This window comes from Leishmania martiniquensis, chromosome 25 (assembly GCF_017916325.1).
Source record: "Leishmania martiniquensis isolate LSCM1 chromosome 25, whole genome shotgun sequence".
NCBI lineage: Eukaryota > Euglenozoa > Kinetoplastea > Trypanosomatida > Trypanosomatidae > Leishmania > Leishmania martiniquensis.
The window spans coordinates 837,501-863,526 of NC_090160.1; the positions used below are offsets into that span (position 1 = coordinate 837,501).

Here is a 26,026-nt window from a genome sequence, read left to right on the forward strand (position 1 = left end):
GCACGCGGTACAGCGCGTTTGCACCGCTATTCGCGCACGCGCCTCTCAGTGTCTCTCGGCGCATCGTGCCGACACCCGATCCCCCTTGTGGGAGCTTCTGCGTCGGTGATCAGCTAGACCACGCACACTTTAGAACTTCTCTGGTTGATTCTTGGGCAGCATGATAAAGAAGCCGTCGGAGCCCGTCTTGCCTGAGTACGACTTCTCCTTGGGCATCAGGAAGTACAGGTACACCATCATCATGAAGTACCCGATACTCTGTATGTACTTCTTCCGAGACTGGATCTCAATGAGGTCCGTCGTTGAAACATCCCACGGCTTCTTCGTGTGAAACTGGTAATACTTCGCCTCCGGCGCCGGCATCCTATCCACCTTCACGTCGATCGGCTGGAAGTACGTCCAGGGCATGTACGCATCATAGATGGCCGTGTTGGGCTCCTCGAACGGCGAGGAAGATCGAATGCCGCGCTCGTTAATCGGGAAGGCGTTCTGGATGTCGGACATGTTGTTGTTGTCACCGCCTGTGAGGAAAGTTGGCCCGTTGCCTACGAGCGCCGTACGGGTGGCCGCGAAGGCGCACACAGACGACTTGCGCATCATTTCTTTTTTTTTTCCGTCTGAAGGGGAAAACGTCGAGGAGGGGCGGCGGTGTGAAGAAAAACAGCTGAGCGTGCGCGATGTGTGAACCCCTTTTGGCAGCGTGCGTGTGGGGGAGAGAGAGATGTGCCAGCGGGAGGGAGGGTGACGAATGAAGATGCGTTTCACAGGAGTGCCAGCAGCAACACGAGCAGCGGCGGCGATACAGGGGCCGCAGAGGGCGAGCGCACATACAGCCCCCCTCCGAGAAAGCGGGAAAGGGGTGCAGGAGGAGGATAGGAGAGATGGTAAGCAAAAAAGGACATCAGCCGAGTAGCGAAGCAGCTAACGTCTGCCGCGGTATGCGGGCAAAGAAGAAAAACGGGGCCGTAGAAGGAGTGGCTGCCTGCGCTTTAGGGCAGACGGCGGACTCCACACAGCAAACGTGCGAACACGCCTCACGTAAACGGTGTTCCCCCACACACACAAAAAAAAATTCGAAGTGGGGCGGGATGGGAGTGAGAGGCCTTATTGTGCATATAACGATCCTGAGAGGAGGGGAATGAAGAGGGAGGGGCATATGTGCGCGCAAACGAGCGCAGAGGGCGAAGAGAAAAAATGATCTTTCTTGCTGCCGCACATGTGTGGTGAAACTTTCGTGTCAGCAGCGGCCATTCCAAGAGGTCGATCATGGGAGGTGAAGGGAGGCAGACGGATCAAGCAGGGGGGAGAGGGTGGTGGCGCCGATTCCGTCCTGCGCTTTCCCTCCCCTTCAACACCTGTACCTCTATACCGGTGTGGGAACGGCGCGGCAACCCAGACACACACTTGCACCAAGGAGGCTGCCTTTGGGATGCCTACCGAGAGCGCTTCCCGTCGTTACCCTCAGGCAGTGGCTTTTTCAGCAACCCGGTGTTGTCCTTTAACCAGGCAAGGGACAGCAAACGGCTTAGCAGCTCCGCTAGCCACGCCTTGGTCACAGCAGCTTCACCGTCCGCTAGCACCCCCTCGACCTCCACCTCGAAGTCTGGGGGCTGACTGTCGCCAGCGCTGACGCGCGTGAGGGCGTACTCGAATGTTCCATCCGTTCCTGTCCACCGCCGCTTGCGCCGCACGTGCCCTTTTGGCTTTACAGCGGGCGCAGTCGTCGACACCGTCGGCACCTCCGAGCTGACGGAGACACGGATGTCGTACGGGCAACCCGGCACGAGCACCTCGACGTTGCGCAAGCGTCTCTTCTTGATGCACCCAGTAAATGTCTCTGATCCGTCCTCAGCGATGGAGTACGTGTAGCGGCCGCTCTGCGTATTCACATCCTCTGTGACAGTTTGCTGTAACGGCAGAGCCTTCTCCTCCTCCACGTAGGCCTTCATCCTAATGAAGTCCTCCGCGCTCACGCCTATCTGAATGCGCCTACGTTCACCCTCGAAAATACGCGGTGTATCGTCTGAGTGGATCGTCTTCACAGTGGCGCCAACAGGCACCTTCTGCGTGCTCTTACACGCATCTTCCTTGACCCAGTCGAGACAACAAAGTCGTGCCTCAATCTCGATCTGTGACTCTAACAAGAAGGGCTTCAGAGAACCGAGGAGCGACGATACAACTTCGGGTGACGGCTGCGGATGCGAAGACACCTCACCATGGCACGGTGACATGGACGCAGTTTCTGCCGTGGTCTCTGTCGTCGCGGCCGGCCCAGCTTCTGGCGCCACAGCTGCTGCTCCTGCTGTCTTCAACGCTGGCACGACTGGAGTTGCCCAGGCTTGGGCGTCAGTTTCCTCTTGAGGCGGCAGATTTCGAAGAGCAGACATGCTTTCCCCCTTTCGCTCACTGTAATAGTACTCGCGCGTGTCGGGCCATGAGCCAATCGCATTAGATGAGCACAGCAGCACCGGCAGTCACACGCCCGTGCCGTCGACACGTGTACGCATGCGGGGGTAGGGGTGGGGGGAACGCATAGCGCACAGTGCAGGATGGGAAGGGAGGGAGAGATGGCGCATGGGAGATGTGCCGTTTCGGCTTCAAGAGGGACCATGCGAGGTGATCTCCTGCCGTGACAGCCTCGGCTGCGACGAAGTTCATGGCCTACAGACAAGGCCACAGTGCATCGGTTTATTCACCAAGGGGCCGGAGAGGGCACATTGCTGCCTCACACTTGTCTTCGTTGACGCGCACACAGAGGCACACGGTGGACATGCACACAATGAACATCACGGCAACAACAGCAGCAGCAGCATCTCACATCTCACATGCACATGCATATATGTGTACAGAGAAAGAGACGCAGGCGCTCTTCTCAGAGGGGACGGCTGCGCTTGCGTCGGAGGAGAGGACACTCTGAGCGTGAGTGTCCCGTCTCGTTGCAAAAGTTACAGTAAGAGTACGCCGACCCGTGCGCCGTCGCGCGCGGCGTTACGCTCGACGAGGCAGCTGCCTGCATCGCGCCCATCATCTCTGTGATATGCGTCACCTGGCGAGTGTGGTCTCGGGCCCGCTCCTCAGCAGTTTTGCGCGACTCTAGAGCCGCCGGCAGAACTTCAGCGAGGAGCCGCGCCGCATCTTTGTGCCGGGGATCGAGCTTGACACACATGCTCAGCGCTTCGTAGGCGTCATCGGCTTTTTTCAGCTTCGCCTTTGCAGCGCCGAGTCGAAAGAAACCGCGAGCATACGTGTCGTCTGTCTTGATGGCCTCCAGCGCGTCATCAGCGCTCTCCTCGATGCGCTCAGCGCGGAAGTACGCGGCACTACGATTGCTTAGCAGCGCTGCCTTCTCCCTTGAGGTGCCTGTGGCGGGGAATAAGTCGAGCGCCTTTCCAAACTGTCGGATGGCCTCGAGGTAGTTCGCCTCCTGCATTGCCTTCGTCGCGAGCTCGAGGCTTTTCTTGTAGTAGTAGGCGTCCTTTTCTTCTGCGCTGGCGACTCCGCGGCCAGCCTGCAGGAGTGCGTGGCAGCGCTTTGCCCCTTGGGCGTACGTGGGGTTATTCGCATCCAGCCTGCTGGCCACGGAATAATAGAAAGCAGCCTCGCTGTACCGCCGCAGGCCCTCTTCGGCGGCTGCGACGCGACCCTGCGCCTTGGCATTGTTGGGCTGCAATCCGATGGCCTCCCGCGCCACCTTGCTGGACATCTCATAGTTCTCCAGTGCCGCGTAGCACGCACTGATGTTGCTCAGCGCACGCGCCCGTACCTCTACTGTCGCTCCATCCACCGCGTCTATCGCTGCGTACGCGCTGATCGCCTCGTGGTACTTTCCTTCGTAGAAGAGCTCACCGGCCCTCTTGAAATCGGCCTCGTCGGACATGCACGCACACACTTTTGAAGGGAAAGATGTGAATGAGGGGCGTAAGCGACAGCGCACAGGGGCATACAAACAAACGCCCGCAAGTAGATGCGCGTGCATCGGAGGAAGAAAAACGAGTGCAAAGATAACAAAAAAAATGAGGGACAGAAAGTGCGAAAGAAGCGATTCCGTGGGACCGGGATTGGGTAGCACGGGTCAGCTGTCCGCCGCCGTGCCCTTGGCGGGCCTTGCATGCCTCACCACTTTGCCTCTCCCCGGCCCCAACCTTGGACGCCCCAAGTACAGCTTGGCGCGCTGCCAGCGACAGATGAGTGGGTGATGCCACACACATCATCATTGCTCAGCCGCTGGTCATGCTGAGGAAGAGTCATTTTCGGTTTCGTTTTGGCCTGTGACCGTGAAGCGTCGCGCCTTAGCACAATCGCTAATGCTGCACAACTACTTCCTGTGAGAGTCACATGCCATGGACGGTGGCGGGTCTTCCATGCATACACACACACACACACACACTGGACATGACACTCTCACGGCGAGGGAATGGCGTGTGGTAGGAGATCATACGCTTTACCTCATCGCCGTCTCCCGGTGTCTTCACTTGAGCATCCTCCCTCTCAAAATCACAGCAGCTGTTGTGCCACACAGAACGTAAACGAGTACCGCAGGCATGCACCTCCCCCCCATATATATATACTTATGCAGTGGGCCCATCACCCACAACGAGTAGGAGTGAGGGAGCGATACAAGAGACGTTTTCTTTGGGGGGGGGGGGAGGGGGAGGGGGAGGGGGAGGGGGGAGCGACAAAAAGTACTCATTCAGCCTTTTCAGGTAGCCAAGCACCACTGCTCACCCCCCAATCAGCGCAACGCGCCCCCTACACCGCGCTCCGTTGAAAGGCAGCCCACAGGTCACGCTGCTTCATCGAGAGAAGCTTCAGCATCTCTCGGGCCAGCGCGACCTCCTCCGCCACCTCCTCGCTCAGCTCCTTCGGAAGCGGGTTCTTGTCGCAAAACTCAATGGCGCGACTAAAGGCCTTGCACGAGGCGCCGATGCCATCGTACTCCTCCTTTGGGGTTCTATGTGCGTAGCTGAGCTGAACCTGTGCTTGACGCACCAGGGCCCTGAAAAAGGGCAGGCGCGAATCCTCCTCCAAAACATCCGGCAACACGCGCGTCGTGGGATGACGCCATGTTTCACAGAACCGCTCATAGTACCCCAGCGTCTTGCGCACCAACGTGTTGAGTGACTTGTCCTTGAGCGGCTTCTCATCGGGCCGTGGTTGCTTGCGCTGCTGCACACGCATCCGCAGTTGGTCCTCATAGAGAGAGCCGAGGTCATACAGTAGCTGACGCATCACCACAGGGTAGGCGTTGAAGCTGAGCTGATCAGGGAACTTCTCGAGCAGCTGTGACTGCCGCTGCACCATGGCGATGCGCCGTGCTCGGTTCGGATCGAATAACTGCAACGCGCTGTACAGCTGCACCATATCGCGCGCGATGCTTATATGCTCGGTGCAAAAAGATTCGAAGGGGCGGCACGCCTGCGCTTCCTGCAGCCACCTGATTCCTTCTTTAAAGCACTCGCGTGCCTCATCGAAGGTGGTGACAGGAGGCTGAGACTGCAGCGGTGGCATCCCAGGGAAGTCGCGCCAAGATTTCTTCAGCTGCACTACTGCCTCATCCTTCTCGCCGTCCGGATCACGGCCTGAGAGACGTCTGCCATAGTGGTCCAGGCGGTGCAGGTAAAATCGACCAAAGGCCCAGGCGACCATCCCCTTGCCGTCCTCTGGCTCCTCGCTGTCCGGCATCCATATCTGTCCAGCGAGGAGGCAGTGAAACGCTTTATCGTAGGCGAAGTGGCTGCTGTAGAAGCCACTAAGCTGAAGAGCGTTGGCGGCCCATGACCTTCGGTTGAACTCCTGCTTGTTGAGAAGCTGATAGTACATGGTGCGGTGACAGTATTGGGCGGCCGCGGTGGCGTTCTGCTGTGCAGTGTGCAGCTGTGCCATAAAGAAAAGCGTGGCAGTGTAGCTGCTGTCCATGTAGAAGCGCAAGAGCATCGGCGCCACACGGTCGGCCGCGATCTCGCTCGTGCGAAGGGTGCCGTCTTCGTTGATGGGCACCTCCTTAATATCACAGAAGACTGGCTGGCCTTCCCACCAAGCGGCCCACTCGTCGTAAGTGGCCTCTGCTCGCCCTAGCACCGTCTTGGCCTTTGCCAAGTCCACTTTGGAAAGGTAAAGACCGAGGGCGTTGTGGACGACCATGTATTCGACGCACCCCGCGTACTCGGAGGACGCGTTCACGGGGTTTACTGCCGAGGCGGCGCGGAGAATGGCGTCCTGTTCCACCGCTTGCACATTGCGAACGGCGTCTGTGGATGGCAGCGTGGCAGCAGCGCACCACTGCATGACCCGATACGCACGGCGAATCTCCTCATAGCCTTCCTCCTCCTCCTCCACCTCCATCATTGTGGTCCCGATGAAAACGAGGCATCGGCACAATTGCTCGAGCGCGCGCGAAGAGGCCTCGTCTCGGTAAGTGTTGATGACAGTATCCCGCAGCTGCTCCGCCTGGCGGCGCGCCTCAAACTTTGGCTCGAAGATGTTTGACGCAGGCCCCTCACTGGCATTGAGGGCCTTGATGCCCTCGAAAGTAGCATGGAAGGTAATTGGGTCCATTCACCGACTGGTATAGGATAGAAAACCCTTGGCGCGTCTAATGTGGCGGTGGTGGTGGACGCCTGGTAGTAAAGGTGAGGGAGGGAAGTAGAGTGAGAAGAAGGAGGCGTAGAATGGGTAGGTGAAGTCGGAGGGAGGGGCGGCCACTCTGTTGTGACTGACGGATCCGTTTTTCTTTTTCTATTTGGGGCGCATCTCCGTGAGCGAATGGGCCCCACAGAGAACGGAGAGGGCAGCGGAGGCATGAGAACTTTTTGCTTTGGAAAGAGAGGAAGAGAAGTAAATGCGCAGCATTAAACGAGCCCACGCCGCATGTCACCAAGTCGCTCATTCATACACATATATGCATGCGCACATGTATGTAAGTGTGTGTGTAGACAGGGACGTGCTTCACACAGACACACATTTACACACAAACGCATCTACATATGTTGGTGCGCACATGTGACGGCTGAATGGGGTGGCGTCGTCTCAGTCAGAAACCTGCTCTGGATGCCTGAGACATTTCCGCACCGCACGGCTGTGTCGCCCTTCATTACGGTGACGCGCCGGAGGAAGGCGAGAAGGAAGTAATAAGTGGAGGGAGCTGCGCAGCTCACCTGCGTGGGTGGGCCGCAAGTGGGCCCGTGGCAGAGAGTATATCAGAAGGGCGGGGCGGGAAAGGCAGGTGAGTGTCGTATGCGCATCGAGGAGGAGCGCTCAACGCCAAGATCACCGGCAAGACTGTCTCAAAGTCAGTGCGGCGTTTGATTGACATTCACGGCTGCTGGCGACGCTATTCAAGCACAGTGGGGATCCCCATATTAGCGAGTCCCCGCGTGTGCCGCATCATCACCCTTCACTCAGCCATCGCTCTTCTCCAACCCTTTTCCAGCTGCTGCGCTCTCCACTACCCTCCTCAACACATCCGATCATCCACCAATCGACACAAACGTGCATAGCCTCCACCCTCACCCTATCCGCCATCCATCCTCGAATATCAAGAGGCGAAAGGAAAGGGGTAAGGCACATAAAGCGACAGCGACAGCGACACCGTCTACCAACCCGTCTCGTCCTCGTTCTCCTCCGCAACAGCCGCGCCACCCTTATCGTCGAAGTTATCCAAGTCGAGGCCCCCCTGAGTAGTAGGGGCTTTCTCCGCCGGCTTTGGCTTTGCCTTCGCCGCGCGCTTCAGCTCCTCCCGCAGACGGTGTACCCTATCCGCCTCTTCATTCAGCAGCTGCGTGCTCGTCAGGTGGCTGGTCAAGCGCTCAAATACTTCGAGGATCAGCTTGTCGTAGTGAGCGGAGTCGGAGAAGGATGTTAGGCGGTCCGCTATCAAGGCACCGACTCGATCCACATCCGCGTCTGAGTTCAGCTTGCTGTTCCCAATCAGTTCCTCCGAGTATCCTCGAGAAAGAAGCGCACTACCGGAGGCGATGTCATTGGCCATCTGCCGCATGTCCGCAATCGCGCGCTCCACATCCTCTGGAACTGCTTCCTCTTCTTCCTTCCTCACTGGGGCACGGGTCGCCAGCTTCTTTTCTAAGCGAGCCTGTCGAGCGGCCTCCTCAGCGACAGCCTTCTGCTCCTCCTCTGCGGCTTCGGCTTCCCAGTCATCCGCTGCGTCATCGTACTCATCATCTTCATACCCATAGTCGTCGTATCCAGCATTGTCGCGGTAGTCGTCCATGATGCTGTGTTGAAGACCGGGAAATGGGAGACCTGCGTGCTTAGGGGGAGGGGCGGTGAGCGTTACTGCCACCGCTTCGTTTATCTTTGGAGGCGGGGGAAAAGGGGGAAGGCTGTCAAGTGCGAAACCTGTGCGCGTGAGTTGTTGAAGCGGGGTGGAGTGAGGGAGGGAGTCAGGAGGCGAGAAGTGCGAAGAGAGAGGAAAGCCCCAAATGGTAACAGAGAGCGCTGCGAACGGCTCCATCGAATGGGAGCTCAGTCCGCGTGCGTGAAGAGGCGCTCACCTTCACCGCATGCATAACAGAATGAGCGGCGATGCTTACATATATATATATATATATGTGGGGGAGGGGGGGCAAACAGCGAAGAAGGTAATCATCCTCGTGTTTGTGCGAGCGGGAGTCGCCATTGTGCGAGATGCTCGTCCGTGCTCACCGTTTGATCTCTTCCCCCCACCCCACGCCCACTCCGCTAAACCAAAGCACGCCCATTTGGAGGCAACTCTCTTTCTCTCACACATACTCTCTCGCTATCGCTCCAATTTTCAACACGAGGGGGGGGGCTCTGCTGCTACTCACTTCTTTCTGAATACGCTAAACAATCTCAAGCATGTCCACATCCGAACAATCAAAGCACAGATGACGATGCCCTCTCATGCGGAGCACGAGCCGCTACGGAGATACCCTGCGCGCCCTCCTGTATTGCTTTGCTCCCTCCTTTTCCTGCCCCCCCCCCGCGTCTCGTCACCTTCACGTACGCGCGAGCACCACGGAAGAGACACACAAAAAGCAGAAGGGCGAAAAAAGATGAGAGGGAGAGAGCAATAGACGCCCCACATGAGGCAACACGACTCGGGGCACACCTCGGCAAAACGCCACACGCATACACAAGGAGGCTCGACAGCAGCGGAATACTGGGCAAAAAGGGAGAAAGAAGAAACGTTCGCGCCAACGCAGAACAGAATAGACAACGTCACAGCCCTCTTTCACCCGCAGATGCCTTCGAGCATCCCCCGACACACGGCGAAGCTGGCGATATGCTCTCTCTGGGAGGTGTGTATAGGCCGAAAGAAGATCATTTCATCGGTGCCATCTTGCCCCCTCCCTTTTCTCCCTCCCACAATGAAGCAACCAAGACACTGCGCCTCAGAGCACATTCGTACCAAACGAATCGCGAAAGATGCGGAGGAATTCCCCTCTGCCCCGTCCGCGCGCACACGCTCGCCTGCACAAGCCTTTGTCGTCGGTGACACAGCATACGCCAGGCGGCCTGGGAGGGAGAGGTGATCACTGAGCGCGACCTGAGGGCAACCCCAGAGCGGCCCTCTCAGCAACCTCACGCATCCCTGCTCATCGGTAGGCACATCGCAGCACGCGGCACTGCAGCACCAATGGTATCCTTCCTACTTCGCGGCGAAGAGCTCAGCCATGTGCTTGCCGAGATGGGCTGGCGAGTCGGAGATGGTCACACCGGCGGCGCGCAGCGCCTCCTTCTTGCCCTTCGCGGTGCCCATCCCGCCAGACACGATAGCACCGGCGTGGCCCATGCGACGTCCCGGCGGCGCCGTCGACCCACCGATGAAGGACACGATGGGCTTCTTGATCGGGCTGTTCTTGATGAAGTCCGCCGCTTCCTCCTCTGCCGTGCCGCCGATCTCGCCAATCAGGATGATGCCCTCCGTCTCGGGGTCGTTCAGGAACAGCTTCAGGCAGTCCACCATGTTCGTGCCATTGAACGGGTCGCCGCCAATGCCGACGCACAGCGACTGACCGAGGCCCACCGCCGTCGTCTGCGCGACCGCCTCGTACGTCAGCGTGCCGCTGCGCGACACAATGCCGATCTTACCCTTTTGGTGGATGTGGCCAGGCATGATGCCGATCTTGCACTCCCCAGGCTTGATGATGCCTGGGCAGTTGGGGCCGATCAGACGCGTCTTGTTCTGCGACAGCAGCATCGACTTCACGCGCAGCATGTCCCACTGCGGGATGCCCTCCGTGATCACTACAACCAGCGGCAGCTCCGCGTCGAGCGCCTCCTCGATCGATGCGGCGCACGCAGGCGCAGGCACATACAGCACCGACGCAGTCGCGCCCGTCGCCTTCACTGCCTCTGCAGCCGTCGCAAACACCGGCACACCCAGTGCGGTCGTGCCCGCCTTCTTCGGGCTCACGCCGCCCACTACCTTGGTGCCGTACTCGATCGCCGCTTTCGTGTGGAACGTCCCGGCCTTGCCGGTCATACCCTGGACAATCACCTTCGTGTCCTTGTCGATCCAGCGGCGGATGGCGGAGCGGGCGAACATCTTTGGACGAGGGAGAACGGGGAGAAGTGTGATAGGGAGACGAAACAGGGGTCGCGGGAGGCCGAAAGGCACAGGATGCGTGGGGGAAGAGGGGGAGTGGGAGAAATAACGCCACCGGCAAGAGGGACGATGCGACGCCGTCACAAAGGAGGAAGACGGGGTACTGTATGTGTAATGGGAAGCACACGCAGCTGAAGGCGGGGGGATGCCAATTAACCCGTTTGAGGAAGGAAGCGAGTGAATGTGTCTGTGAAGTCGACTACGGCGACCTGTTACTTTTGCGGGTGCAGGCGTTGCCTTGCGTGTACACCGACGGTAGCCCTCCCTTACACGTTGTTGAGCGAGGGTTGGAGGAAGCGGAGCGGCGAAGAGGGAGATGACACACTGCCTGTGCTTTCGGCTTGAGTGGGTTGCTGATAATACCGTCCCGAAGTCGCGGGTGACGCGGTGAGAAAAGAAGGTGAGGATGGTAGACCGAGTGAGGAGGGCTCTTTGGCGTTCACACACACTCGCACGCACACACATGCAACCCGAGAATGCGAGAGGGGCCGCACGACAAGGGACAGGTGAAGAACAGTGGCAGGGTGGAGGAGAAGCACTTGTGTGCACCGGAGGGCAACTCGCTGACGCCCCCTGTCCACCGCCTGTCACTCGCTTCCCAGAGAAGCAAGGAAAGTGAGCGACAGTGCTCATGCGTGTTCGTTGAAGCTGTTGGTGGTGGAACTCCTCCAGATATCGCCATGGAAGTGTGGAGCATGCAGCACCTTACGCGCGCTCTATCTCTCTCTTGCGCTTGTGCCCTGTGTATGGCTTCCATCGCTGCTGCTGTTACCCACGCCCTCCTATGTGTATGGAGGAAGGGGGGAAGGTAATGGACACGAAGGGGCTTAAGGGAGACTTCATTTTTGCTGCCGCTGTTAAAGAAACAAGACATCTCTCTTCGTTTCACCTTGGCTCAGCAAGCGCCCCCGTCTTACCCACCCCACCCCCGCCACGCTCCGTCTCTGCAATAACCATATGAGCATACGAAGACTGTCAGACACACACACACACACACACACACACACGCACACACACACGCACACACACACAGAAAAAAACAGATAAAAGTGAGCCTTTTGATGCGAAATAAAATCAGAAGCGGTCACCCGCAGACGCAGCGACAGAGGCTTCCTCCTCCATCACACAGACACACACAGACAGACAGACACAGACACAGACAAGGTCGCTGTCGCAGCGTTACTTGCGTTCTGCCGTGATCATGTGCGTCGTCATGGACGCGCACACATCATGCACGTGCACAGACCCGTTCACACAAAAAAGACATGTGGGTGCCAGAATGTGCATATGGTGGAGGGGGAGGGGGAAAGGGGAGGAACTGTTCGGGTGCGAGCGTCCATGCGATGCGCGCCTAACCAAAAGACCAACTTTGCCACATTTGAATACGAGGATGCACAAAAGCGAAAGGAGCGGGAGAAAGGCAGTGGCGGTGTGCCCCCGTGGCACAGAGTGCTCGTCGCACCTCCCCCTTCTTCCACGCCCTCCATACACTCCTCTACTCATGGTCCTCCACGCAGTGTAAGAAGCGACACGGGGGCAGCGAGCAGAAGATGCGAGAGCGTTGGTGGCCGATGCGTATACACACGCGCACAAGCATAGGGAAAGAAGATGAGGCGAAAAAAAACTCATGAAAGCTATGCTGCTGATGTCACGACTTCCGCACAGAGGAGCATGACCTTTCTTTCCGTTAATCAGGCTCGTTCTTCTCGCACCCACCCCAACTCTCGGCAGAACTATATGTGTGCGCGTATGTGACCGCTTATGATGTTGCTTGCACGCTGCAGTACGCTCCACCTTTCCTTCTGGGCACTGACAGGAAAACAAAATCGAGTGAATAGCCTTTCCCTACCGCCTCCTGCGCTTGAATCCAACGCGTCGTTGACACTGACACACCGCTCACCTACATCCACGCTTGTCAGCACTTCACCTGAGAAAGCTTGATGGCACTCAGAAGGAATACACGAGTGCGGTGGGCCAGCAGCAGGCGGCTGCAGATGAGTTCTATCGCACAAAACGCCTTTACGGGCGGCAGGCACGTTTATTTATACCGGCATGCATAGTCACAGATACAGAGGAGGACAGCCACACACATATGCACAGACGCGGAGTTGGGAGGTATCGAAAGGCCGCACGCATCTAGTGAGCGGCGACAATGGCGCGAAGATTTCGCGAGTCCCGTGGCCGCCCTACCATGCCGCCAGCGAGCTGGAGGAGGGGAAAGAGAAGGCCGACGCTGACTTTGGCGCCGGGGAGCAGGAGGATTGAGACATCGAGAGGTGGTATCCCGTAGCCCCTTTTTGGTTATTAGCCCCTCGGAGAGCGGCGTACGGGGAGAGGGAGCCGTAGAGAGAAGAGTGGAAAGCGACTTCGCCTTCGAGACAAGGTAGCGCTCCTTTCCAAAAAGAAGAGGTGGCTGCTCATCGGCCGCCACTTGACGCCTTTGCTATTTTCGCTTTGCGTCATCGTCACCAGGATCCCGCTTCCCTTTCTCGCGGATGATCACTCACAGTACCTCACCCTGACCCTCTAAAGTGTCCACACGAAGCCCCTTAAAGCCTCCACAAGTGACTGTCGCCGTCGAACACCTAGCTCTCTCGACTTCACCCACTCTCCTACGGTAAACACGCACCTTCTCAGAGGAACCTTTCCCTTGTTCCTGTCGTCGCTTGATCGCTGAAGAAACACACACACACACACCACAACACACTGAAGAGAAATGCCGCGACCCCCCTACTGTGAGCTTCTCCTTTAAATATATAAATGCTCTTTACCTTTTCGCTTCTTTCTTGTATTGACGAGAGATCCCCGCAAACATACGCGCACACTACAGCGGGTGATGAAAGAGAGGCACAGCCAACAACCCCACAAACGCACTCCACAGAAGGGAAGAAGGCCTCAACGAGATGAAGTTTCAAGCAGCCGCTTCTCCCCCGTCCGCGCGCACACGCTCGCCTGCACAAGCCTTTGTCGTCGGTGACACAGCATACGCCAGGCGGCCTGGGAGGGAGAGGTGATCACTGAGCGCGACCTGAGGGCAACCCCAGAGCGGCCCTCTCAGCAACCTCACGCATCCCTGCTCATCGGTAGGCACATCGCAGCACGCGGCACTGCAGCACCAATGGTATCCTTCCTACTTCGCGGCGAAGAGCTCAGCCATGTGCTTGCCGAGATGGGCTGGCGAGTCGGAGATGGTCACACCGGCGGCGCGCAGCGCCTCCTTCTTGCCCTTCGCGGTGCCCATCCCGCCAGACACGATAGCACCGGCGTGGCCCATGCGACGTCCCGGCGGCGCCGTCGACCCACCGATGAAGGACACGATGGGCTTCTTGATCGGGCTGTTCTTGATGAAGTCCGCCGCTTCCTCCTCTGCCGTGCCGCCGATCTCGCCAATCAGGATGATGCCCTCCGTCTCGGGGTCGTTCAGGAACAGCTTCAGGCAGTCCACCATGTTCGTGCCATTGAACGGGTCGCCGCCAATGCCGACGCACAGCGACTGACCGAGGCCCACCGCCGTCGTCTGCGCGACCGCCTCGTACGTCAGCGTGCCGCTGCGCGACACAATGCCGATCTTACCCTTTTGGTGGATGTGGCCAGGCATGATGCCGATCTTGCACTCCCCAGGCTTGATGATGCCTGGGCAGTTGGGGCCGATCAGACGCGTCTTGTTCTGCGACAGCAGCATCGACTTCACGCGCAGCATGTCCCACTGCGGGATGCCCTCCGTGATCACTACAACCAGCGGCAGCTCCGCGTCGAGCGCCTCCTCGATCGATGCGGCGCACGCAGGCGCAGGCACATACAGCACCGACGCAGTCGCGCCCGTCGCCTTCACTGCCTCTGCAGCCGTCGCAAACACCGGCACACCCAGTGCGGTCGTGCCCGCCTTCTTCGGGCTCACGCCGCCCACTACCTTGGTGCCGTACTCGATCGCCGCTTTCGTGTGGAACGTCCCGGCCTTGCCGGTCATACCCTGGACAATCACCTTCGTGTCCTTGTCGATCCAGCGGCGGATGGCGGAGCGGGCGAACATCTTGGATTACACGATGAAAGAAGGTTGAGAAAAAAAGCTAAGATAGTCGAAAACACGTTGGCAGTGTGCGTCACGAAGAAGCTCACAAGATCGATAGAGAATACTTCACCAGGTATGAGTGCAGGCGCGATTGCGGTTGACAGATGGCATTGAGTGTTGTCAAGAGGAGGGGGCAGAATCAAGCAGGTGATATGTACAGGCAGGCCTCGACAGGAATCGCCAACAGCAGTTCCAAGTTCCGAAAATCGCTGTGGCGCGCAGAAGATATCACTGGAAGTGTGGAGGCGGCCATGAACCTAGTCACCGAGATGCTCACGCCCTTGGTGCGTAGCAGAGAATCTTTTGTTTACTTGTCAGTGTCGCTTCCTTGGAGCAAAAGCATGTGCGTGTTGGTGTTCAGTGGACTCATGGCGATCGACTCCCGTTGGCTATTGCTGATGCCTTTACATGAGCACTGCTACAGAGCGAAAGCAACTACTGTAGAAAAGATGCAGGGCCCAGAACAAAAAGCAGCTGCAACAAAAAAAGATGGTGAAGCTGTATAAGCCGTTGCACAGAGTAGCAGCGCACGCGGCCGAAAGAAAATCTTTTTTCCCTATCACGTGTCCATTCGTCTCCCCTTCACAGAGCGCACGATCGACCCCACCCCCACTCTGCCCGTCGGGCATGATTCTACCAGACACCGTCGCGTGGTGCAATACAGCTCGAGACGTACTCGTTACAACACGGCGCCGACAACTGCGTCGGCGCACCCCCCCTGCCCCCCAACCATACACACCAGCTCTGCATGCGGCCTCACGCCCGCTTCCACTATGCCGGTCGCGACGATGGAGCGTCTCTCAGGGTGGCGGCCCCAGGCTCCCGACCCCAGTAGGCAGTGTCGAGGGTCGGGTGGAGTAGGCTCGAGTAGCGCTGAAGCTTTGCCCACAGCATAAGCGGTGGATTTGTGCTCACTGTTCCAGGCCTCTCCAGCGCGTCACGCAAGCCCTGACCGCCAACATCAGCAGCGATACACCGCTTTCGCTTCGCCACGCCATAGATGCTTGACCCTGTGACCACCAGAAGCGGTCCGGTCTTGGCAAGAACAGGAGCTCCCCCACCTCGACCTCAGAGAAAGTAAGATGCTCGGCGCGATACCAGGATGAGGCGCCCCCCATCACTGAGGCTGAATTGCATGGACATTGAACGTGTGGCAGCGCGGCGAAGTTATCAGAAACGAAAGGCGGCCATTCTAATGCACAGGCTGAGCGCGCTGCAAGGGTCATCTCTGCAAGAGATGCAGCACTATCTTTCTAGCTGAAATGGAAGAGAGACATTAGGGCGCATGGCGAGTGGCTGTGGAGGCGGTAACAAGGCTGGTGCCGCATCGGGCTGGGCTCGGTGAACCAGTGAGTTTATTCTTGTCAAACGCTCGGTGTTGTTCCTAATAGTGGTCTTGCACAGCCTTACAAAGCCCTCGCCACGAAAGGGAATTTTTAGCTTGCCCTTTTCACTCATTGCGAAGTGGTCTTCTACGACCCTAGCGTGATCCAGTCCCTGGCTTAGAAGACTGAGTCCAGTCCCTGGGTTCTTGTTAAAGCAATAAGAGGCTGCGTGCTGATAGGCGAGCGCGCGAAAGATGTCGCACTTGATGACAGCCAGCGCTGATATCTCAGCAAAAGTTTCGTTGCGGGTATTGATGCTACGAGCGTTTGAGCACACTGCCTCGTACATGAGAAAGAGCTGATGAGTGAGGCGGGCAGTTGTGTCTGTGCCCTCCTTAGGATCAGCAGTGAACGCCTTCGACACGCCAATTTCCTGAGCTTGTGCAAGTGCTAAGCTTTCAAGGAAAACCGCCGTCCCTCTGTCTAGATCGAGCGGGACAGGTATCTGAGCAACACCGATCTCGTGTGCCTTCATATTGTCAACGATGTCGCGACAGAAGTCAAAGTAGATAGACGCCTTGATGAGGATACGGTAGGCGTCTCTTTCGAGGACAGATAGCGTCCCAACCGTTACCCTTACGCAGAGGAGATATTGAGCTATGTTCATGAGAATGGCGCCGACATTGTAGTAAATACCAAGGAGCTCGTAACGGTAGTCATCGAACGCCATCTCCTGCTTGTCCGTAAGTGACGAGCTCCAGTAATAGTACTGGAGGCTCGCAAACTTAGGCGCTTTCAAAACGATATTAGTGAGGGTTGACGCATACGCATCAACAAGATCAACAAGATCCTTAACGTACTTCTCACATCCTCCACTGGTGCTCAGTTTTTCATCTACTGAATCTCCCTTCCGGCCTAGGTGTTTTCGAAAATCCTCAAAGAAGCTAACGCAAGCATCACGCTTTTTGTCGAAGTCTTTTTTTTCAGAGGATGACAGGTTCACCTCTACATGTGAGTTGATACCGGGTTTGTGTGTTTGCCGCACCGGAATGCTCGGGAGTACGTACTTGAGGGCATCGTTCTGAAACATGACGAATTCTTGATCTGTGTGAGGAGAGAAACTGACAGGGCAAATATGGTAAAGCTGGAAACGCGTAAAATTGTGAGGACCATCAATCAAAACACTTTCTTTCGATGTGGAGAGACCGTTTGGGTGCGCAAAAGAGAACGTTGAGTCAACATACTATTCGACTTCGAAGGAGCATATCGATGAGGGAATCTTCTCCACGAGACATGAAGCGAGGGCTGGGACACATATAGGCCTCATCCTAAAGCGCTGCTGCTTGAAGCAAGCTGTGACTATATGTGGACCTGTGACAAAATGAGCGACGAAAAACCTTGATCACTCAGAAGCTATAAAGAAGTGCCCTTATTTCGATTTTTTGTTTCATTTGACAACTATGAGACTTGCTTGCATGCGCACCATCTCGACACACCCACCAGCCAAGCAGAAAAGGGGCAAAAAAGCAGCGGGCGGACCTTTGGACGGGACCATATGTAATCCTTAATTTACAGAAGGAAAAAACTACTCTCTATTCATCCAGCGCGCGCCAGCATTCATCCAGTAACATGATAAGATCGCTGAAAGAACTACTTGGTGTTTCCTTCCGTGCATTGACGCTTACCACCAATGAGGTTGGAATGGACTTTTTCGGCCCTCTGGAAAGCCTTTTCAGTAGTTGCTTTTGGTTGGATGCCGCGACAAGACGCACCAGCTCGCCGCAACGGAGGGCCGTCAGTTCGTTGCGTTCATCAGACTCACAGTTCACCACAGCGCTTCGAGCCGACATTTCTTCTCTTTCTATGGTGCCGACGTTCCATCTATTTTGTAAGAAGTCAAGCATCTTTGCCGATGAGCTTGCTATGCATTTCGCCCGGGCCACCCTCGTAAAAAGTGCCTCTATTTTCGCAGAGGAGCTTTCGAGCACTCGAAACTTTTCCTCCAAGAGAGCGCATGTAGAACCGACTGAGAACGCGAGCTCTTCTAAGCATCTGTGTGCGTTAGGTCCTTTTTCTGTTTGGCATGATGCTACGCGTTTCTGCGGAGAATGTTGCAAACCTTGTGATAATGTGGGACAGCTTTTTTGTACTCCACAGCTCACACGGGACGAGCTACTTGTCTGAGCAGCCCCATTCACGCGCGTTACCACACCACTCATGAAAGGCTGGGGGCTGCTAGTAACGGAGGGCTGGGAGAGAGTACTTGTGCATTCATTTTGTATGCCGAGGAACTTGAGTGTTCGATCTATTTCACTTATAGTGAAAGCAATATGCTGCTCAACCTCCATGTTTTCTTCATTTCCTGCAAAGCAAGAACGGCTTTGACGTGACGGAATCACTTTGTTTTGAGAGAATCGAAGCAACGGGCTAACGCGAAAAATACGGTAGTTGCGAATACAGGAACCAGATTACACATAAGAGAAACGAAAAATAGCGCTCGCCTAGTAGTACCTTTCATATTTTTTGGACCAACCTACCTAAAATGGACACCTGATCCTACATGTTGAAGTTCCTTGAGAACACTTCTACTCCATCTGGACTAGCGTGCCTTTCATCGAAGGACGGAGCGGGTGTGCACGAAACCCGGCGCTTACTCGCTGTCGCTTTTTGCTCGAACTTTATGTCAGAAGCTTGCCTCCTCCAAAGATAAACAAACAAATACCCCGAAAAACACCAGTGCAGAGGCTTCTCCGTCAGATCGCCGTTACAGTTCCAGCAGCGAAAAATTCAGGATGACTGCTTCATCCCACTATAGTCATTCTTTCCATAGTACCCTTTAGGTTTCGCCTCGTATCGCGGGGTCAAATTCTGCTGTGGCTGCATTCCCATCTCCTTGTACGGGCTTCTCAGCGACAATTCATCCGTCATCTCATCTACATTCCAATCCTTTGGCCTCTCAGCCTCCGTGTGTAGCAGATGATCATTCTCCTCGATAGCATCTATGCGAGAATATTCATCGATATTGTAATCGGCAAGAGTTTTCAATACATCTAACTCCTTTCCGTCGATGCTCAGTTTAAATGAAGATGTACACAAATAGGGGGACTGGTTCTCAATCCTCACCTGCTGCAGGAGTTCGGCGATCGTTGAGTCACGGCGCACCATCACCTGTACTACTTGCATCCGCTGCTCCCAGCCACTGGTGACCCATACGAATGTTTTGAAGCGGATTCGCAGGGGCACAAGGTACTCTACGTGCGGATCATCAACGACAGCACGCCAGTAGTGCCGCTCGTTCTCCTGTAAAATAGTCTCGACACTTCCCATGTAAAATCGTGTATCACCAGGAGTTGCCGCCCGAATCGAACCGGGATACGTGCGAGACTCGGTGAAACGGCGGCGCGCCTCGTAAGCCTCCTGCTCGTACTGCGACAGCTTTCTTGTGGTCAAGAGGCACGCAAAGGTCGGGTGCAGGTAAAGTGTCAGGCTCCGCCTCATGGCTATTCTTTCAATCTGAGCAGTGAAGCTAGTACGCTTTCGTGGCGCACAAAAAGCGGAAGGAAAGAACTAGTTGAGAGATGTATCGGGGAGAAGAAAAAAGTTAAACATTAGCACCAGAGCACAGCAGAGAGCCGCATCTACTGAACAAAGAGCAGCGAAATCTCGATGCACCTCAGCGTTGACTGTAGGTATGGAAAAATTTGTTTGAGAAAAACGCCTTCGGAGCGCAGGGCGCTGATAAAACGCAGGCGCAGTCTTCAAGACTGTTCGGAAGAGAGCAGAGTAGCCCCTCTAGATACGGATGCTCGCACGAGTGCTAAACACCACAGGAGCGATGACTGCAGATAGTCCCCTGCCAGTCGAGTTCCTCCCCAGGGTAGAGCGCGAGAAGAAACGTAGATTGTATTTTCATTGTTCAAATACCCAGCAGCTGCGATGTATACCAACTTCCTACTGAGCGCACACGCAAGAAAATGAATCGCCACAGCTTTTTTCACACACTGATGCTGCAGCTCGACGGGAAAAAGCACATCCATCCCCAGAATTGCGTAGCCCTTTTCAGTACGTCTGGTGCATTGGCGACATTTTCAGAAAGGCAGCTTCAGCTTGGTGGGGGGGGGGGAGTTGAAAAAAAAAGAAGAAACAACCCCGCTTTCACCGCGCAGGTCTTTTTTTTTGTTCGATGTTGAATGCGTCCATTGTGACGGCCAGCATCGTTAGCGACAAATTGCTCTAGCCTCGCTGGGTTGTGCGGGTGCTTGACCCCGTTCGAATCAAGGCTGTTTGGGCTTTGACAGAGATACAGATTGCTCGGTGTTTCCACAGAGTGGGAAAGTAACCCTATGAGATACCACGAACTGAGGTACTACTTTTTCCTCAGTTACTGTGGCGCTCGGCAGGAACCCTGGAGGTGAGCGATTTGGGGACTTGAAGTGGTTTCCACAAGCTTGGCTGGTGCCAAAGCTAAAGGAAGATCGATGACCCTCATCATCATGAGGAGCACTGATGCCTAAAGCGTTCCTTGGCAATAACACGTGGGTTCGACACGCTAAAATCTTACAGAGAGAAAAATGACTCACCATATTGAGCAGATAACAAAAAATGAAACAACAACACAGCATAGTTTTACGAGGCTGGTTTCAGCAATTGAGCCGGCTCATAAATCTGAGAGGAAATCAGCATCTCCTGCTGGCACGTTTCGCTTTCCGTTGGAGGGCACGTCAAATCTTGTGCTGCTGCAAAGACTATTTCCTTTGTAGCGCAGTGTAGCCACTCACTTTCTGACCGCTACACCTTTTTTTTTCTGTATAGGAATGTAAGCACACAGTTCCAAGTGTAGTATATACGACGGCACGACAGTGCCAAGACCATGGTCAACTTCATCCAGCCTGGGGGAGGGAGCAGCACCAAGAGCGTTTCGGTGACACTTCCAGCGGACGGGGAGCTTATCATTACTGTCCCCTCTAGCGAACCCAAGTGCTCTGCGTTAATCAAGTTGGAGGCATCCAATGGGACGATAGACCCACGAGTCGATGTCGCCGGCAGTCCTCTCGTTACAGATATCTCCTACTACCTCTTGCCTGGTGCCACACTGAATGTTTTCGCGTGGACTGTAAGTGTTGTTCGTGTAGAAGGTTCTGAGCGCTTGCTGCGCGGAATCATTCGATCGCCAGCAAAGTCGATTACTCGCCCCTTAGTGGAGTATCATTGCGTATTGCACACGCAGCGTGCCATCGCGGAGAAGACACAATCTAGTGGCCCGGTGACACTGATTTGCGGTGGGCAACTGGCGGGAAAGATAGCGGCTGCACGCACGCTCGCGAACTATGCTGCACGTGCAGGCTGGAAGCTAACCCTGGTCGACTTGGATCCGGGAGTGCAACAGCTGGTCGGCTTGCCTGGGTCGATCGGAGCTGCCATCGTAGATAATCCATTGGCGCTGGATGAAGCCGTCGCGCTCTCCCTTGTGTGCACAACATTTTTTGTAGGCGCAACGGAGGTGGAATCCTTCGACAAACTCGGGGAGGCTTCTATAAGAGCAGCCTATGCGCAGTTCTCTAAACTCCTGCTCAACTGCGTTCACGAACGGTTGTCCATACATGCTAATAACATCTACGGTTTTAGCGGTGCCATTGTTGTTGTACCGGAGGTGCATGGCAGTGGTGGAGTGAATTTCATCAGCGAGCTGATTCAACAGTATGACGTTTCCAACGTTCTTTGTCTTGGCGATGATGATCTGTTTCATGCTCTGTATCTGCGACATGATCGGGGGAACGCAACTCAGTCAGACTACGTGAAGATAGATCGTATATCGCACAACTTTAGTGTCGTGCCCCCAGCCAATGCCGATGGGGTGATGTCATCTAGATACAGCGACTACTTTCTCGGCGCTGGTGCAGTGGACCTGCACCCATCACAGTGGTCGAAACCATTCAACAGCATCGATGTGCTTATGGTCAAAGAGGAGCAAGGACAAGTGGTGCTTTCTCCAGTCCCGAAGGAGGAGCTACAGGGCATCGTCGGCTGTATTGGAGCGCTGTACTCACCCAAGTCGGGCAGTCCCCTCCAGTCGTCGCCGCTTGCCTATGCACGAGTGCAGACGATTGATCCGGCCGGTATTTACTTTTTGACGAGCACTCATTTCACATTTCCGTCAGAAAAGCTTACCTTGCTTGTTGGAAGTGTCCGTTGGATTACGAGCACGTAAAAAAAAAATAGCGGTCGTGGCAAATGCACACTACATGGCGAAAGCAACAAGGTGGGGGCCCATAGATATGGAAGCGCGTTATCACTCTCACACATATACATAAGGCACATAGGCATACTGCGCAAGGCCTCTACAGGCCACATCAGTCTCATGATGGAGAGTTCCGCAAGTCCTTTTCTCGGGCTCTTCTTACTCATCTTTTCAAGCCTCTGAGTTTCTCCTTCTTGGCGCTTGCTACTGGTATCTTCGTTCACTTTTTTTTGCATAACCTTCAGCTCTTTTGCATGAGTCAGAAACGCTGCTTTTTCCGACTTATCACGCAGCCATAGACGAAAGGCGGCAAAAAATGTCAATCGCCAAGGGCACTCCTGTGGTAGCGGAAGTAGCGAATCAAGTCCCCAGGCAAGAGTTTCTGTGCTCGCTGAGCAAGGTGTACGAGGGTCGCGGAACCGTCATTGTTTTTATCCAGCAGCACATCCTCTCAGCTCTCAGGCGCTTAGGAATAACTGCACGGGACTTCAGCGGCGACAAAGGTGTCGTCGGCGCTTTCCCGATCCAAAACGACATTAATTACGTTTCAGCTGACAATGTCGTGTACATTGTGAACCCAGACTTCAGTAACATGCGATCTGTGGTCATTCACTTGCTTTCCTATACCCAGCGATTCGCGAATACAAAGCCGACGATTCTCTACGTCCCTCAAAAGACATTGATTGCCGAGCAGGTGATGGAGGACGAGTTTAAGCTCTCCCAGAAATTTCCTAATCTACGCATTGCAAGTCTGGATTTAGACTACGCTTTCCTCGAGGAGAGGGTTTTTACCATGGAGCTGCCACTATCGTTCAAGTCGGTCTTTGTAGATGGGGACCTGAGCAACCTAACTTGGATTGCCAGACTATTCCTGAAGCTACAGACTGCGCGCTTTGGTGCCATTCGGCACATCCGAGGGAAGGGCAGCAACGCTGCCAGAGTCGTTCAGCTTCTTCAGCGCATGGAAAACGATGCGGGCCTCGATTTCATTACGGACATCCCTTCCGAAGTAGAGACACTCATTATTATCGATCGCTCCGTTGACTTCATCACACCCCTGATGACGCAGCTCACATATGAGGGTCTTATTGACGAGCTGTACGGCATTGAGAACTGCGAGGCTCGATTCCCGTTCAGTCTGGGCGAAAGTTCGGGTGTCGGAGTAAACGAGAGGGTTCTTCTAAATAGCACCGATAGAATGTTTGCTGAGATCCGCGATAAGAGCTTTACTGGTGTTGGATCGGTGCTTTACCAAAAATCTTTGTGGGTAAAGCAAAGCTATGAGAAGCGGAAAGAGGTTCATCAGTTAAAGGAGCTGAGAGAGTTCATGAAAGGGCTCCCAGAAATGCAGGAAATGCATCGATTGATCGGCATTCATACCAATGTTGCCACTGAAATTAGCAAGATCACGCAGAGCACGGATTTCAGGAAGCGTATCTTGATTGAGCACAACATCATTCAGCAGGTGAATGAGAGCGATGCACTGAAGTACATCGAAGATCTTGTTTTTCGAAAGGAAAAGCTTGAAGCCATTGTACGACTTATTGCGCTCCTGTCCCTTGTCAACGGTGGGCTGCGCGAGAAAGATCTGGCAAGCCTCAAGGAGAACATGATGCTGGTGTATGGCATTCCTCATGTGATAGCCACCTTTTTCCTGCTCGAGAAGTGCGGACTGCTTTCTATACAAAGTGGAAAGGGAAGCAGTTACGCGGCTGTTCGCAAGCAGCTTCACACATGGAATCCACCACTGGCGGATGAGCAGCTCAATGACATCGCCTGCGTGTACAATGGCTATGCACCCCCTCTTGTCCGAATGGTAGAAACCCTATTACAGAATCCTCAAGCCTGGAACGCGGATGATGACACCCTGAGTCTCCTCCCTGGCGAGAAGAAGGAGCTTGTCAATGACGTAGAGATTGCTGGTACCACAAAGACAGCTATTGTATTTGTTATCGGCGGAATTGTGGCTTCGGAGGTGAGTGCTCTGCGCTTTGTAGAAGAGCGACTTTCGAGTGGCGGCAGGCCTCACCGAATCTTTATAGGTTCCACAGACCTCACGAGCGGAAATCGCATGATGCGATCTCTTCTTCCGTTCGAACCATCTTGAAAGCAATCTCTCTCGCTCTGTTGCGCGCTTTTTTTTCGTGTGAGCTCAGCCGCTTCTCGATAAGGGACAGCTGAAAAAGGCTGTCCTCTGCCGTCTACCGTGCTGGCTGTAAGAACCCAGGTGCGCTCATGAGGCGAATTCTGGCGAGATAGCCAGCACGCCTCACCTCTACCCCACCGTCTGTGACGATTTTTAAGTACTCGATGGTGCTGTGCTGCTCAACTGTACCTGCTCTCGTCCCTTTTTTCTATTCCTTCTTTCTCTTACGTATCGTGCGCATTTTTGCTCGTACAGGAGAGCACCCTTAGAAAAAGAAAAGGTGGATGGAAGACCGCCGCATTCGCTGCTACTACGAGGTGCTTGAGGTGGAGCGGAAGGCCACCTATGATGAGATTCGTACTGCCTATAAAAAGAAGTCACTCCAGTACCACCCTGACAAAAACTATGGCAATCAAGAAGAGGCCGCTCTACGTTTTAAAGAGGTTCAAAACGCCTACTCCATCCTTAGCGACACCGACGAGCGAGCCTGGTACGACTCACATCGCGAGGCGATCCTTCGGGGCGGCGATGGCACGGGTGACCCTGACGAATTGAACCTGTATGAGTATTTCACTGCAGGCTGCTTCGATGGCTTCGACGACGGCGAAAGCGGGTTTTACACTGTTTATCGCAAGGTATTCGACATGCTTATCGAGGAAGAGGCCAACTATGACTCCTGCGCCAAGTCGTGGCCGGGCTTCGGCACAAGCACAAGCGACTGGGCAGATGTTCAGAAATTCTACAGGCACTGGCGCAACTTTAGCACTTACAAGACATTTGCCTGGAAGGATGAATACAAGGTGAACGAGATGTTGGATCGTTATTCCCGACGCGTGGCCGGCCGCATCAACAGCAAGGCACGTGACGGCGCCAAAAAGGAGTACGTGCGCAATGTGCAAAGCCTTACTCAATTTGTGTATCGCCGTGACCCTCGTGTGAAGGCGGAGCTTCAGCGCCAGGAGGAGGAGGAGGAGGCGAAGCGCAAGGAACGTGAGCAGCAGGAGAGGGAGCGTCTGAAGCGGCGCCTGGAGGCGAGCGAGCGCATCTGGGCTGAGGCTGCGGAGCGTGAGGCCCAGGAGGAGGCTGAGCGGGCGGCGCGAGGTGAGACTATGGATGGGTCAACGTTGGAGATGCTCTATGAAAAGGAGCGGCAGGTGAAAATGATGATGCGTAACAGCGGCGGTGTGGGGGCGCAAACGACAGGCTTCGCGATGCTCGGAGGGGACCATGAAGAGGTGGTGAAGTTGTTCAACTGCAACGCCTGCAAAAAGCAGTACAAGTCCGAAAATCAGTACAAGGAGCACATCCGTAGCAGCAAGCATAACACAAAGCTGAGGCAGCTGGCTGCCAAGGGCACGGACGCTGCTGCGCTTATGGGTGAGAAGGCGGAGGGCAGCGGCGCCAGCACTGGGGGGTGAGGCGTGTCCACGTGGCTGCTCGTTTAGCAGGTGACTCATTCTCTCTCTCTTGCTTTGTGGTCTGTGTGGTGATGTTGTCGCATGTGTGCCGCTGCCCTCGTAAGAGTGCTTCACGCGTGTTTTCTCTGCGAGAAAGTGATGGCTGGCGATACTTGCGCGCCTCTCTCTAGCAACCACTGCAATCTGCCTAATGGGATTAAGAAGGGGTGCACATCTTCACACCCACACGCAAGTATATGGGA

General features: G+C 55.2%; 13 protein-coding genes across 13 annotated transcripts; 3 read left to right on the forward strand and 10 right to left on the reverse strand.

Moving 5' to 3' along the window:
* Nucleotides 1-129: 129 nt before the first annotated feature.
* On the reverse strand, nt 130-600 carry LSCM1_05425 (uncharacterized protein; the record flags this gene model as incomplete). The annotated part of the gene is made up of 1 exon (XM_067322889.1): nt 130-600. The coding sequence occupies one exon, from the start codon at nt 598-600 to the stop codon at nt 130-132; it is 471 nt and encodes a 156-aa protein (XP_067178254.1).
* Nucleotides 601-1,433: 833 nt separating this feature from the next.
* Nucleotides 1,434-2,387, reverse strand: LSCM1_05426 (uncharacterized protein; the record flags this gene model as incomplete). Its single annotated transcript, XM_067322890.1, has 1 exon — nt 1,434-2,387. One exon carries the CDS (start codon nt 2,385-2,387, stop codon nt 1,434-1,436), a length of 954 nt encoding a protein of 317 aa, XP_067178255.1.
* A 485-nt stretch (nt 2,388-2,872) lies between these two features.
* On the reverse strand, nt 2,873-3,877 carry LSCM1_05427 (uncharacterized protein; the record flags this gene model as incomplete). Its single annotated transcript, XM_067322891.1, has 1 exon — nt 2,873-3,877. The coding sequence occupies one exon, from the start codon at nt 3,875-3,877 to the stop codon at nt 2,873-2,875; it is 1,005 nt and encodes a 334-aa protein (XP_067178256.1).
* An 872-nt stretch (nt 3,878-4,749) lies between these two features.
* Nucleotides 4,750-6,555, reverse strand: LSCM1_05428 (uncharacterized protein; the record flags this gene model as incomplete). Its single annotated transcript, XM_067322892.1, has 1 exon — nt 4,750-6,555. The coding sequence occupies one exon, from the start codon at nt 6,553-6,555 to the stop codon at nt 4,750-4,752; it is 1,806 nt and encodes a 601-aa protein (XP_067178257.1).
* A 1,036-nt stretch (nt 6,556-7,591) lies between these two features.
* Nucleotides 7,592-8,227, reverse strand: LSCM1_05429 (uncharacterized protein; the record flags this gene model as incomplete). Its single annotated transcript, XM_067322893.1, has 1 exon — nt 7,592-8,227. One exon carries the CDS (start codon nt 8,225-8,227, stop codon nt 7,592-7,594), a length of 636 nt encoding a protein of 211 aa, XP_067178258.1.
* Nucleotides 8,228-9,628: 1,401 nt separating this feature from the next.
* On the reverse strand, nt 9,629-10,528 carry LSCM1_05430 (uncharacterized protein; the record flags this gene model as incomplete). Its single annotated transcript, XM_067322894.1, has 1 exon — nt 9,629-10,528. One exon carries the CDS (start codon nt 10,526-10,528, stop codon nt 9,629-9,631), a length of 900 nt encoding a protein of 299 aa, XP_067178259.1.
* A 3,190-nt stretch (nt 10,529-13,718) lies between these two features.
* On the reverse strand, nt 13,719-14,618 carry LSCM1_05431 (uncharacterized protein; the record flags this gene model as incomplete). Its single annotated transcript, XM_067322895.1, has 1 exon — nt 13,719-14,618. The coding sequence occupies one exon, from the start codon at nt 14,616-14,618 to the stop codon at nt 13,719-13,721; it is 900 nt and encodes a 299-aa protein (XP_067178260.1).
* Nucleotides 14,619-15,902: 1,284 nt separating this feature from the next.
* LSCM1_05432 (uncharacterized protein) lies at nt 15,903-17,072 on the reverse strand (the record flags this gene model as incomplete). Its single annotated transcript, XM_067322896.1, has 1 exon — nt 15,903-17,072. One exon carries the CDS (start codon nt 17,070-17,072, stop codon nt 15,903-15,905), a length of 1,170 nt encoding a protein of 389 aa, XP_067178261.1.
* A 502-nt stretch (nt 17,073-17,574) lies between these two features.
* Nucleotides 17,575-18,330, reverse strand: LSCM1_05433 (uncharacterized protein; the record flags this gene model as incomplete). Its single annotated transcript, XM_067322897.1, has 1 exon — nt 17,575-18,330. One exon carries the CDS (start codon nt 18,328-18,330, stop codon nt 17,575-17,577), a length of 756 nt encoding a protein of 251 aa, XP_067178262.1.
* Nucleotides 18,331-18,769: 439 nt separating this feature from the next.
* Nucleotides 18,770-19,480, reverse strand: LSCM1_05434 (uncharacterized protein; the record flags this gene model as incomplete). Its single annotated transcript, XM_067322898.1, has 1 exon — nt 18,770-19,480. One exon carries the CDS (start codon nt 19,478-19,480, stop codon nt 18,770-18,772), a length of 711 nt encoding a protein of 236 aa, XP_067178263.1.
* A 1,372-nt stretch (nt 19,481-20,852) lies between these two features.
* LSCM1_05435 (uncharacterized protein) lies at nt 20,853-22,190 on the forward strand (the record flags this gene model as incomplete). The annotated part of the gene is made up of 1 exon (XM_067322899.1): nt 20,853-22,190. One exon carries the CDS (start codon nt 20,853-20,855, stop codon nt 22,188-22,190), a length of 1,338 nt encoding a protein of 445 aa, XP_067178264.1.
* A 346-nt stretch (nt 22,191-22,536) lies between these two features.
* LSCM1_05436 (uncharacterized protein) lies at nt 22,537-24,327 on the forward strand (the record flags this gene model as incomplete). Its single annotated transcript, XM_067322900.1, has 1 exon — nt 22,537-24,327. The coding sequence occupies one exon, from the start codon at nt 22,537-22,539 to the stop codon at nt 24,325-24,327; it is 1,791 nt and encodes a 596-aa protein (XP_067178265.1).
* A 323-nt stretch (nt 24,328-24,650) lies between these two features.
* LSCM1_05437 (uncharacterized protein) lies at nt 24,651-25,784 on the forward strand (the record flags this gene model as incomplete). The annotated part of the gene is made up of 1 exon (XM_067322901.1): nt 24,651-25,784. The coding sequence occupies one exon, from the start codon at nt 24,651-24,653 to the stop codon at nt 25,782-25,784; it is 1,134 nt and encodes a 377-aa protein (XP_067178266.1).
* Between the last annotated feature and the right edge of the window lie 242 nt (nt 25,785-26,026).